This window comes from Vipera berus (assembly GCF_964194415.1).
Source record: "Vipera berus genome assembly, chromosome: 4".
In the NCBI taxonomy this organism is placed as follows: Eukaryota; Metazoa; Chordata; class Lepidosauria; order Squamata; family Viperidae; genus Vipera; species Vipera berus.
The window spans coordinates 64,460,899-64,474,481 of record NC_138206.1 but is presented as its reverse complement, the minus strand read 5'-3'; the positions used below and the strand labels follow the sequence as shown (position 1 = coordinate 64,474,481).

Here is a 13,583-nt window from a genome sequence, read left to right as displayed (position 1 = left end):
TAATTACAATTGGTGTGTTGCTTTTTCTGGTGATCTTGATTAGGTTTTTTTTTATTATTGTCTTTAAAGTCAAATACACACTGGGCACCATATATTCATTCTATTCATGTATTAATTTTAAATAAATGAATGGGAGATGAGAAATGGAGAGGGAGAAGTATTTAGGAAGTCAGTAATTCAAGGAAAAATGAGTCTGGGGCAGGTGTTTAGTGACAGAGGAAGAAATAAAAATATTGGGGAAATTTACTGAGATAGAAATTTTACTCTCTGACATTCATGTCTCTCTAGGGAAGAAGGACACGCTTGAAAATAGTAGCCTCACATTTTAGAGCTCAGACCTCTCGTTTGGATTTGCTTGAGTTCTTCAACAAACTACTTCTCTTCCATTTTTATTTCTGTGTAATAAATGTCTTGTGGTTAACCATCCAAAGCACATTACTTGCAGATTTCTTTGGCATTTTCATATTTGAACTCTGGCAGCACACTGAACATTTATTCTCATTCTAAAATATATACTCCAAAATGATGATCCACCAAACACATGTTTTAAGTTATGCATTTATTTATTAACCAGATTTAGTGCATGTAGTCTCCAATCTAGCCATGAAACTCTGAGTGGAGAACATAAGAAAATACTGTACATCATCAAACCAACACCAAGAAAAACCTAAGTTTCTCTCCCTTGACAATTTTTTAAAATCTTTGAAGAAAAGTACCATTTTTTTTCAAAAAGTACCATTTTGACATATGTTAGCAATTCCTAGTATGACATTTGCTTTGGTATAAATTACTTATGCAAGTGATCATGCTAATTTCACAAAGTAAGGAATAAAACAAGAGTTCCTATTACCCTTTCCCCTATAAGTAGTAATTCATTAACTAGGTCATTATTAAGAGTACAAGTATCTAGTCTCAGAAATGTTGAGGTTTGTGTTTAAAACTCTTACGGAAGGTGGGGGAGGAGAGGATTTCCTAAGGTTTATGGAGAACAATCAAAACTTTAAAAGCAGTTTAGCCTTTAAAAGTTCTCCTCACGTTCCAAGGAGATTTAAAAGGAACTTGTAACATGAATATACACTCAAAATGGTCTGTAGTTTGTTGGTCTATAATTATAGCTGAAGCTGGAGTGCAAGAAGTACAGATTGGACCACATGCAGTCCACTAGTATTTCTTTTGGGATTCCTGGAGAAGCCACAGTATGCAAAAAGGTGGATTACAGCACTTTGAAATTAACAGATGGTTTCATTGTCTGAAATGCCTTTCTGGGTCCTTCCATTATTTTAGCTATTCCTCTGCTTTGGATTCGAACCACAGTTCTGTCAGTTCTCTGGAGGATTAGTTCCTTCAGATAATGAAAATATTTGCTATCTATCTCCTGACACATGTCTTGCCCTCTTAGCTGCACATACGGCAGTACTTTACTTTTTCATCTAGTACTTCAGTTTTATTTCTCAGACAAGAGACACAGGCCAAATGGACACCTGACTCTTGAATCTACATCTAGTTATATTCTTAGAGTTGTAACTTTTATTGCTATAACCTTAATGGCATGCTTATCTCAGTAAACAAGGAACAGAGTTGTTAAATTGATTCTTCTTGGATTTTCTTCTGCTTTTAATACCGCCATAAGGTATTTATAGAAGGGAATTTTATTTATTGCTATATGAATATGGGTATTTATGAATGTATGTTCTATTTTGGAGATTCACAATGTTTATGAGTCAGAGACACAACTTGATACAAGCTCTGGACCCAAAGAGTATCATGTCCTCTTGCATAAATGTTTTAAGAAAAAGGCACGCAATATGAAGTGGGCCCATCCAAAAATTTTATGCTTATCTGCATGATTGATTGGCAATATGTTTTGCAAACCTTTCCTGACCTGGGTTCCATTATTATAGCTAACCATCAAATATTCTTAGCATTTATCCCATCATTTTTATAAATGCAGCTATAGTAAATAATAATTTCTATACTGTCTCTATATTTTATCTTTGAGGGGTCAAGAGAAATACTCAGTTTTATAGTTGACTCTGCTTATGATCACTATTTGATTCTTCCTGCAGTTGGACAATGGCTGTGTACCACATACTGATTGCTAGAATGTGGTATTTAATGGTGTTTCACCATTTATTTTCTCATTACTGAATAATTTTAACATATGCTGGTGTGAACTCTGTAAATATGTATGTGTTGTGAACACTTGAACATGTGATAGTCCATGCTTTGTATTTATTCAACTATTTCTGAATCTAATAATAGTTCTAGTGACATTTTAGCTGCACAGTATCATGCCACTTAGATTAGCCGAGAACTGGGCCTCCTAGTTATTGGGGATGAAATTGAACATAACAAAATGAGGAACTCACTTCCAGTACTGTTCCCATAAAACTAGATACTCAGATGGCAGCAAGCAAAATAAAGCAAATGAAAAGGAGTACACAATAACATGTCAGGAAATGCAATGATCTAGGGCAGAATTGGTTAATGTGTGGTATTCCATACATTGCTGAACTATAATTTCAGGCCTTGGGTTATCTAGCCACATCCCATAACAAGGGTTTTTGCTTACTAGTAATAAAATATTGATTTCAGTAATGCACTATTACTTGAGCTTGACTGAATATTATTTTTTTGATTTTTTTAATTCTGTGGCCTGTGGAGGTGTTTGACAATATATAAATGTTTTTTTTTGTTTAAAGAAAACCAAATAACTAATTTTTTAAAAAAATATTTGTCATTAAAATAATGAATTCTATTTTAGTTGCATCAGGTGTCTGTATATATACGGTATTCAGTAGAAAGAATAGGCTTAATGTATTGACATTATCAGTTACTGTAGACATTTGGTCATGGGCTGCAAATATTTTTGGACTAATGCATAAAAACTTCCATATCTGATTTATTTTATAATGTGTATCCTCAAGTACATTAAACCTATGCAAGAGATGTGGCATTTATTATGTAAGATTGTTCTATAACATTCATTCAGGTATTTATTAATTTTATGTTTGGAATGACCCTGATGTTTTCTCTTTTCTTCCCTTTCTCCCTTCTCACTGACTTCCTTCTCCTAAGCATGTAATATGTTCATAATTGGTCAAAAATGTTTCTAATACATACAAATCCTAAAGTTAACTTTCATGTAATGTCCCCTAAGATTAATATGATAAAGCATATTACTTTACTGTCAACCCTGAAATAAATTAGTTTTGCCAGTTTGGGTCTAATGTATTTTCTTTATTAATGCTTTTCTCCAGGTCATTCTGCTAATCTAACTTGTCGAGCATTCTTTGGATACAGTGGAGAAGTCAGTCCTTTAATGTATTGGATGAAAGGCGAAAAGTTTATTGAGGATTTGGATGAAAGTCGGGTTTGGGAGAGTGACATTAGGTAAAAAAAAATACGTATCTTTTGTCAAGAGTAATATCTAGTTTTCTGAAATGAATAAAAAACGATTTAAAAGAGGAGTCGACATTGTTAAAGTACACAAAATCATCTGAGCCTTGTTCTTTTGCAGAACGAGTATTGAGAATGGCATAGAAAATTGATGTTTCATGTATATGCAATTATTCTTAAACTGCTAGTTTTAGAGTCTACTATTAAAGCAAGAATGATGATTCTGCAACTGTAAAAATGTCTAGAAAATAACATAATAAAATGCTAACCAAAAATTCTGTGATACATAGTCACTGCTGTTAGTATACTCAGAAACATATGAGTCTCATGTCATAGGGAGAAATAGAAAATGAGAGTGGAAAAGAAGTGTACAGACAAGATAGCTTATATTCATATACTGATTCACAGTTGCCCATTAGATATATGAACACAGCTTGCCACTATGTACATAATGGCTTTCCTGTCTTATGAAAGTTATCATACAAAGACAGATCCCAATGTACAATTACACAAATGTGCACACACAGATGCACACACACGCACACACACTCTTATAATATTTAATAAATTTAAAAACTGGAATCCCAGGTGTAGACATTTGAAGTTAGTAAAAAATAAAAATGATGAACTCCGGGATATAAGAGAAAATTCTCCTTTATTTGCTGAGCTTTTGTCAACAAGCTGTTGACATCATCAGAGCAAGGGCTGAATGATAAGGGACTCTCTTATCATTCAGCCCTTACTCTGATGATGTCAACAGCTTGTTGACAAAAGCTCAGCAAATAAAGGAGAATTTTCTCTTATATCCCGGAGTTCATCATTTTTATTTTTTACTAACTTCAAACATATACCTATACATATACAAGAAATACTGAAACTGTGTATATTAGAAATTATACATATACAAAGTCCTTCTGTGATATTCATTGAGCTGTTTCTTAATCTTAAGAAATAGCAGCAATTGCTTTTGATATTTATATCTGAGTACATATGTTGTTTTCAAACAAACAAGTATTATGACCATAAAGAATTATATACAATGCTTGAAATTCCAAAGAAAAGAGATTATTCCTAAAATTACTCAAAGAACTGCATACATCTTTTGTGGATATTAATATCTGTTAATTAACTTTTTAAAATGTAATAATCTAGAAATACATTTTATTTAAAAACAAAAACATTTCACCTTAACTGCAAAAAATATAGTAAAGTTATTTGGTATTTAAATAATCATTTTTACAGAACCTGTTCTATTTGGTTCTATTTTTTTATCTTAAAAAGGGTTTTCAAAGATGATCATGAACAAGAATAACTGTCGTGGTTTTTTTAAGCAAAAACAATGTTTATAAGCATCAATTTAATTCCATATCTCATTAGCATCTACAAACATGTATAAATATTGATAGTAAAATAAACTAGTGGTTTAATTACGTCAACCCTGCTACTTTTTTTTATAAAGATCATATTAAGATTCCTTCCATGCATTATTATTTTTCAATAATTTTTCAATAATCAAAAATATTTCAACAAAATATTTTTCTTTTTATTAGGATCCTTAAAGAACATCTTGGAGAACAAGAAGTTTCCATCTCATTAATTCTTGATTCAGTGGAAGAAGGGGATCTTGGAAATTATTCCTGCTATGTTGAAAATGGATATGGCCGCAGACAAGCTACAGTTATTCTACTTAAGAGGGGTGAATATATGCATATATATTAACTATTATTTATATTCTATGTTGTATCAAATTGTGTTCCTGAAAGTATAAATTAATTTTCACTTTCTTTAGGATGGCATTTTAAATAAATAATAAAGAAACCTATCATTAAATATGGCTGTCTGTTGAAGAAATACAGTTCAATAATTTTTTTAATAATGTTTATACAGGAAATGTATGTCACAAGTAGAAAATGAACTAATAAATATTTTCTGGTAGGAAATTATTGCTATTAGAATTTCAATGTCTATAACAATACAAAAAAGTAAAAATTAAATAAATCTAGTATTGTTAAATCTATTTTGCAAGTGGCACAAACAACCATGGGCAAACCTTTTGTGCTTATAGATTATAACTTGACAAATATCTTTGGAGATTCTTAGTCATCCAGTACATGGCTGTCCCAAAGGTGCTTTTTCAGGAGGCAACTGGACTTTCTTGTTTTTCTTTGAAGACATTTTGCTTCTCATCCAAGAAGATTCTTCAGCTCTGACTGGATGGCAGGGAATGGAAGGATTTATATTCCTTGCAGACAGCTGGCCATTTGCATTCTTTAAGAGACTCGTTGAGGCCATTTGGAGGTTAACCTGTGTCCTCAGGGTCACCTGAGTACTGCAAATATGTGTGGAGCCTTCTTGGCTGCAGGATGTTTTCTGCCAGGTGTCCCTTCACTGTAGAAGACTGGTGCAGACTGTTGGGGATGAGTCTGTGTTGTCTGCATGTCATACTGAAGCATAAATGGTTCCTGTAGTCTGCAATGTTTTCTGGAAATCCATTCATATACCTGCACCATTAGAAGGGTGTTCATCCCTAAGTGCATAGTCTTTGGAGATTCTCAGTCATCAGGTCATGGTTGTCCCCAAAGTGCATTTAGCTATGCACTTTAGGATGAACACCCTTCAAATGGTGCAGCCGTATGAACAGCCTGCACCTGTCTTCAACTGTGAAGAGACACAGGGCAGAAAACATCTTGCAGCCAAGAAGGGTCCACAGATATTTGCACTACTCAGCTGACCCTGAGGACACAGATAAACCTCCAAATAGCCTCAACAACTGAAAGAATGCAAATGACCAGCTGCCTGCAAGGAATATAAATCCTTCAATTCCCCACCATCCATTCAGAGCTGAAGAAGTTTTTTGGATGAGAAGCAAAATGTCTTCAAAGAAAAAGCGAAGAAAGTCCAGTTACCTCCTGAAAAAGCATCATTGGGACAACTTGACAAATATTTTGTTCTTAACTCTGTTCTAATTATTATGATTAAAACTTGTTAAATGTTAGTTACTATACAACTTTCAAACTATTTAATCTAGCAGATCATCATTTTGACCAATTTACTGATTTTTATCAAAAATCAAAGTGCTGCAAAATGTTGTTTACATTTGAAGAAACTATGTTGATCCTGCTTTTTTTTCAATGAAATTTGTTCTTTTTCACAGTAATAATTTTATCAAGATCAAACAACTTTTAATGTTTTGCAGACACAGAGATTTTAGACAACTTTTGGAAAAATAAAAAAAAAACTATTTTATACCATTTTATGCATTGTTCAACTAAGTCCTTTTGCCACTTTGTCTGGTAATAAATGAACTAGATAATAGACATGGTCATTTTCTGAAACTAGCATTATATGAGTACAATACAATCTAATGCAACTTGTCTACAGTTGCATGAATTATAACTTCCATAATTTCTTAGCCATTATGGGAATTATAGAGGTTGTAGTTAAAAACATAACTGAATGGAGACAGTTGAAAATATATGCTGTACAGTTTTATAAGAGAGAAAGAAAGAAAGAAAGAGGGAGATGAAAGCTCACAATTTATTAATATAATAGCTCTTAATGATGAAATATAATATAATAAATTAATATATGCATTTACTGGTTGCACTATAATTTCAGGCTTTTTCACAACATAGAACATGTCTCCTGTAGTGTTATTTAATTACAATGCAACTAAAAATTGAAAAAAAAAATCTAATATCATGACTTTCTTAGAATTTTCCACTTGAATTTTAAGCTATGTATATTTACTAAAATATATAACCATATATTTATCATCACTGATTCTTACATACCATGTACAAAATATATTTCTTGCTTATTAACTACCTCTATTAATGAAAATAAATAATTTCCATATTCTTTCTCTTTTTATGATCCAGTATAATTCCCTGCCCTTTTACACAGAAAAATAGCCATATGTTTCAATCAAGGCCAGCTTTAGGCTAAGGCTGTGATGGCGAAACTATGGCACACGTGCCACAGGTGGCACCCAGAGCCCTCTCTGTGGGCATGTGCACCGTCGCTCAAGTCCTAGGTGTTCAGCTGGGTTTTATAAAACCTTTTCATTTTAGGCCTCCACTGCTGTGTGAAAAAAAAAAGTTCAATCAATCAATCAATCAATTTCAACTTCTCACAGGAAAAAAAAATTTCAAAGTTGGAATTGATTGAACTTTTTCGTCCCATCCAGTCAGCCATTACCACCACAGCCACGCCCACCCAATGGGCCATGCCCACCCAATGGGCCACACCCACCCAATGGGCCATGCACACCCAATGGGGCACATCCACCCAATGGGGCATGCCCACCCGGCACCCGATGATACATAAGTGGGGTTGGGTTTGCAGCTTGGGCACTCAGTCTCTAAAAGGTTTGTCACACTGACCTAAGGCCAAGAAGGCAGTAGACTATGGCCACAAAGCTTAGGAAGCACCAAATACTGCTGTTCCTTTCAAATCATTCTAAAAATGCTAATCTTCACATCAGTGGGAGATGGGGCACCATCAATTTGGCCCAAGGGTGTCCCTGGGGATTTCAGCATTTATTCTGATGCTTCTATAGCATATCTGAGTCAGGATTTCATGGTCCCAATTCAACGCAGAGAAAGGGGACACTATTTAGTCTTGACTCCAGATATTAGAGGTATTGTCAAAGCTGCAAACATTGACATGTTTTTGCACTGACAATATAACAGGCAGCCTTTTGCTTTAACTGTTTGGTTTTTAATCACTAAAGTGCAGGAGGAATTCAAGCCAGATGTTTTGACAAGATAAGGGATAGCTGCTTCAGAAGGGAAGTGAAACTTTGTGTGTTAAACTAATTGATAAATATGATTCATGATGTGTAATTAAGGGAGGGAAATTCTGTATGATGTGGTGTGTCAAGGGGAGGAGAATTCAGATTCTGGCATGATGTCATGGTTCTGATTAATAAGACAGATCAAACTACACTGCATGATTGTTTATTTCAAAAAAAGTCTATAATAATGAAAATGGAGCATCGGCACTCATGGGTGGGCTAAAATTCCCTGTAACATCTGTTGAATCAATGGGAGGATTGGGCCCTATAGGTAGTCTCACAGTTCTCATTCCTTTCTCCCACCAGATAAACGGCTTCCATTTGTCCAACCAGGCTAATCCCAAGATCACAGTCCCAGTCATTTTGGGGGCCACCAGGAAGCAAATAAATAGTGCTCACCTATTTCTAAGTGTAGGGGCTCTGTTAATTGTGTGACTAAAGTCCTTCCCATCAAGGAGCTATCGGCTTGCTTGAACCTCACAGGTTTGGAGAGCAGTTTTGCTCGTATGCCCAGTTTCATGACAAATGGAAAGCTAATGATGCATCTATATCATGCCAGAATCTCCTTTCTTTCAAATATCCTGGGAGTCCTGAGCCCCTGCCACTGTCTCTAGTAAGAGAGATAAGCTGGCAAAGATTCAGGGAAGAATCTTCATCATGGGAAGAGGAAGCCTGGCTGCTGACAAAACGTCAGAGGAGGAAGCAATAGACAGCTTGCTGTGGGAAGATGATTTGGGGAAGATCTCCAACCCTCAGCAGCTAAGTGAGCCTATCTGGTCATCAGGCTGGAACCACTCCAGTGGAGACTACAGATGCCTTGAGACTGCACTGCCAAAGTCTTCAAAAGCAGAATGGTGGAGAGCTGCCAGACCATCTGCCACTGAGAATTTGGGTGAGTGGAAAATCCTGTCTGCAGGCCAGACAGCCTACCAGCCCCTGGGGCCTCTGTTGCAATGGGAGGTTGGGGAATCCCCACAAGTGAAAGTCCAACAACCTCTGAGCTTGCCATAGCTAATAGAGGCCTTGCAACAGCTGGTGGTGGTGCAGAAGTCTGGAGATCAGAAGCTGGTGGCAGGACAACAGCAAGGGTGGCAGCAGCAGGGCCCGAATGTGCAACTCCTGAACATACAGCAGGACCAGTGGGGCCAGCAGCAGTGGGGCCCCCAGCAATCAATGATGGCCTCACCTTTCAGAGCAACCTTCAATGGGGACCCAGAGAAACTGATTTTTTTCCTAAACCAAGTACGCTTTCATTTGAATCTCTCGGCCTATCTCTATCTGGACCCAGGTGCTATGGTCGATGTGATTGCATCCAGCCTAGAGGGAGAAGCATCCAAATGGTTAAACAATGTATATAATGAGCAAGCCCCTGAATTGGAAGACCCCCACCTCTTCCTCCTAGGGCTGAGAGAGAGATTTGAGGACCCATCCATTGCCCTCAAAGCAGAAGAACAAATCCACAAGATAAAACAAGCTGGCCGTCCTGCCCTGGAGTATGTGTGGGAGTTTTGCAAAATAGCCAGTCGGATAGGGAAATGGCCTGAGCAATCCATAATTCATCATTTCAGGGAAGGGTTGGACGACGATCTTTCTCAGGCCTGCATATACCGAGCTGTACTAACCAGTTGCAAGAATGGTACCAGGCAGCGGTAAGATTAGATGTTCAGCTCGCCCACTATAAGAAGCCTCTCGTACCTGAAGCCAAGCCAAGGTCAGAACAACCCGAATGGCAATCACCCCCACAAAAATCTCCAGCTACTGTGATGGCTGAAAGACCCAGGACACCTGTAGGCCTGACAATTAAGTGTTTCCAGTGCAGACAGCAGGGACATCGAGCAGCGAAATGTCCAGTCCCCTACCCCCAACAGCAGAACAGACCAGGACCAGCAGTGAGAAAGAAACCTGCACAGCAGCTAATGGGAGAGAAATCCGACTGGATGACACAGGAACCTGTTGGCCAAGTCACATCCCCCACACGGGAGGACGCCAGAACTCAGGCTGGATCCACCCCCGTTCTACCCTCTTTTGACAGCAACAACAAAGGAGAGAATGACCCGATGGTGAGCCAACAAGTCCCACCTTTTTTACTACCTGCCAAGCTCATAATCCCTAAGTTTGGTACGCAGGTAGATTTAAAGGTGCTAGTTGATTCTGGATGCTCCCGATGCATCATTAGGTTTCCATTTGTCATGAAACTGGGCATACGAGCAAAACTGCTCTCCAAACCTGTGAGGTTCAAGCAAGCCGATGGCTCCTTGATGGGAAGGACTTTAGTCACACAATTAACAGAGCCCCTACACTTAGAAATAGGTGAGCACTGGGAATTTATTCGCTTCCTGGTGGCCCCCAAAATGACTGGGACTGTGATCTTGGGATTAGTCTGGTTGGACAAATGGAAGCCGTTTATCTGGTGGGAGAAAGGAATGAGAACTGTGAGACTACCTATAGGGCCCAATCCCCCCATTGATTCAACAGATGTTATAGGGAATTTTAGCCCACCCATGAGTGCCGATGCTCCATTTTCATTATTATAGACTTTTTGACATAAACAATCATGCAGTATACTTCGATCTGTCTTATTAATTGGAACCATGACAGGTATTTTCCATGAATAGTAGGAAGGTTAGTGTTTCCAATTGTCATGGTTAAATGAGCATTTTAGTTTCACAACATTATTTGCTGAGTACAAAAATCAGAGACCAATTAATTCCCAAAGTGATGAATTTTTACAGATTCTTAAATGTTCTGGGAGACTTTTCAAATATCTGGGAGACTTTTCAAAGAATCTCTAGATATCTTTGCAACCACTGACACTTAAATATACTTATTGCGATTGTGGAGCCTTGTCTTTTCATTTTGTGGGGAAAGTTCCCAGCAATGAAGCAAGCTATGAAAAGGCAGTAGTACAAATGTATAATATTCACCAGTCAGCTCCAAAAACCTCTTTAGGTTTTGTTTGTTTGTTCTAGAAATCCTATATTGAAGCCCACAAAGTTTTTCTATGACAATCTGCAAGGCAGACTGAAGATGAAATCACTTAACATATATACCAACTTGAATGTTATTTTTTTAATGCTGATGTGTCCACTACTTTACAGGTATTCCTCACTTAACTACCATAATTGATCCTGGAATTTCCATTATAAGTTATTGCAGTTAGTAAGTGGGTCACCACATGATCTGACTTGATTTTATGATCATTTTTATGTTGACACTACAGTCATTAAGCAAATCACATGGTTATTAAATATATCTATTCCCCTGATCAGCATTTTTTTCCAGAAATCTATTTTTGCTAGCCAAGAAAAGTTGATGGGATCCAGGGAATAGTAAGCATAGGATCAAATAATATTATTGACCATAAAAAAGCCAGTGGTTGTCCATTTCCAAGAAGCAGTCCTTCCTGTTTTAAAGAATTGTTTCTCTCTATTCTAAAACTCCTTTTTTATCCAAGGTGAGGGTAGACTTTGTACAGCTGCAAAAATTCTTGGAATACAACAGATCTTGTTAACACTTTTATCTAGTTTTGGAATAGAAACACTCTCTCTCTCTCTCTCTCTCTCTCTCTCTCTCTCTCTCTCTCTCTCTCTCTCTCTCTCTCTCTCTCTCTCTCTCTCTCTCTCTCTTCCCTTCCTGTGTGTGTGTGAGAGAGAGAGAGAGGCAGAGAGAAAGAGAGAGTTGCTCCTTCTTTTAGCAGTTTTTAGTGTCACTGCCATGATAACTCTAACCAATTTTCTGAGATGGAGTTGGGAATTCTGTATCACAGTAATTTCACTCTTGCTTGCAAGAGTCAGGAATAGTATTGGGCGACTGTGTTTCTATGCCCACAGAATTATGATGTGAGATCACTATGTGCAAATGCTTTTTAACTGTCATATTGCTTGGGATGCTTATCACTGTCATTAGAGGTGCAAATGAACTTGGTGATCTAGCTTGATATTTGAACTAGGGATATGCAAACCATTCCAAATAATTACTTCCTAATGTGTTGGAATAAACTTTTGAAATTGGATCTTTTGTAAATTGGATTTTTCCCCCCAGGAACTTCTCACATGCATGCATAGCCTTTTCATTTTGATGTAAAGAATCTATACTATACATCTTTTTAATTGCTAATATCAAGATTTGAGATACTTGAGATATATATTGATAAAATTGGTTACAAATAGTTACCTTTACCTTTACAAAAATGAAGTTCTTTTATGAGCTTAAATTGATGATTTCTTGAGTAGTTAATTTGTAAGTAATCAATTATGTCTTATGTTTCATAAAGTAGTGTCAGGCAAAGAATCTGGGAAAATAAAAAGCAGAAATCCTACCATATCTAAGTTCATTACAGGTTGAAACAGTAGAACCTACAACTCTTCGTGCTGCTATGTAGTTATATTTTGCAATACTGTTAATTTTCCTTAAGATAACAAGGAGTTAAAGATATCCTCAAGGTATGATCAGAAATGTAAGAAGCTGGCCATAATAGTGCAATTGAAACTCAGCTTGTATTTTCAATGTTTATAATCTGGGAACACAAATAAACTGACAGAATTTCAGTCACACCATCCGGGCCATCATGTTGACTTTTTTTTACCATAATGTGTTGGATGGAATATAAGATACTGTATATTATAAGAATGTTTATTATTCTATTCTATTCTATTCTATTCTATTCTATTCTATTCTATTCTATTCTATTCTATTCTATTCTATTCTATTCTATTCTATTCTATTCTATTCTATTCTATTTTTATTCTATTATTATAATAGAATAGAATACTGCTGGAAGGGCCCTGGAGGTCTCCTAGTCCAGCCCTCGGCTTGAGCAGGAGAACCTATACCATTTTAGACAAGTGACTGTAATTACATAGTACAACTTAATTGTTCTTAATTATATTTTAATTAAAGAAATGTTGTAGATTCTAAATCTAAATTTTATCAAGTTGTTGCAATAATAAGCAGTTTATTTATTTATATGTCTCTTGATACATCTAGTTTTATTTCACTAACTGATTGTACCAATTCACCAGTGTATCTATTTATTGAATTTAATATTGGAATATTTGAGATATCTGTTATGGTTCTGATGTTGATGCCTTAAAAGGCCTATTGTAGATGTGGAAAGAGTGCTTCCTGTAATAGTATTTGAGCAATATGGTTAGAAAATCAATTAATCAATTAATCTGTGCTTAATAATCAAACTATAACTGGTACTTTATTTGCTCTTAACCTGAGCCATAAACATAATAAGCTAATGAAGACATTCACACCAGATATCATCAAGCTCTTAACCTGAGCCATTATGATTATTAAATTATCATTCCAGTTTAAAATCCATTGTTTCCATTTATTTCTTATAAACTATCATTTTTAATCCACATTCAAATCAGTTTTG

At 36.2% G+C, this 13,583-nt stretch overlaps 1 protein-coding gene across 1 annotated transcript in view; it reads left to right on the top strand.

The window, feature by feature from the left end:
- Positions 1-13,583, top strand: part of IL1RAPL1 (interleukin 1 receptor accessory protein like 1) — a 741,179-nt gene that overhangs the window by 683,826 nt on the left and 43,770 nt on the right. The window contains exons 6-7 of the mRNA XM_081327132.1: positions 3,261-3,393; positions 4,950-5,095. Of these exons, the coding sequence (XP_081183258.1) occupies positions 3,261-3,393; positions 4,950-5,095 (279 nt within the window). The remainder of the gene's footprint in view (positions 1-3,260; positions 3,394-4,949; positions 5,096-13,583) is intronic.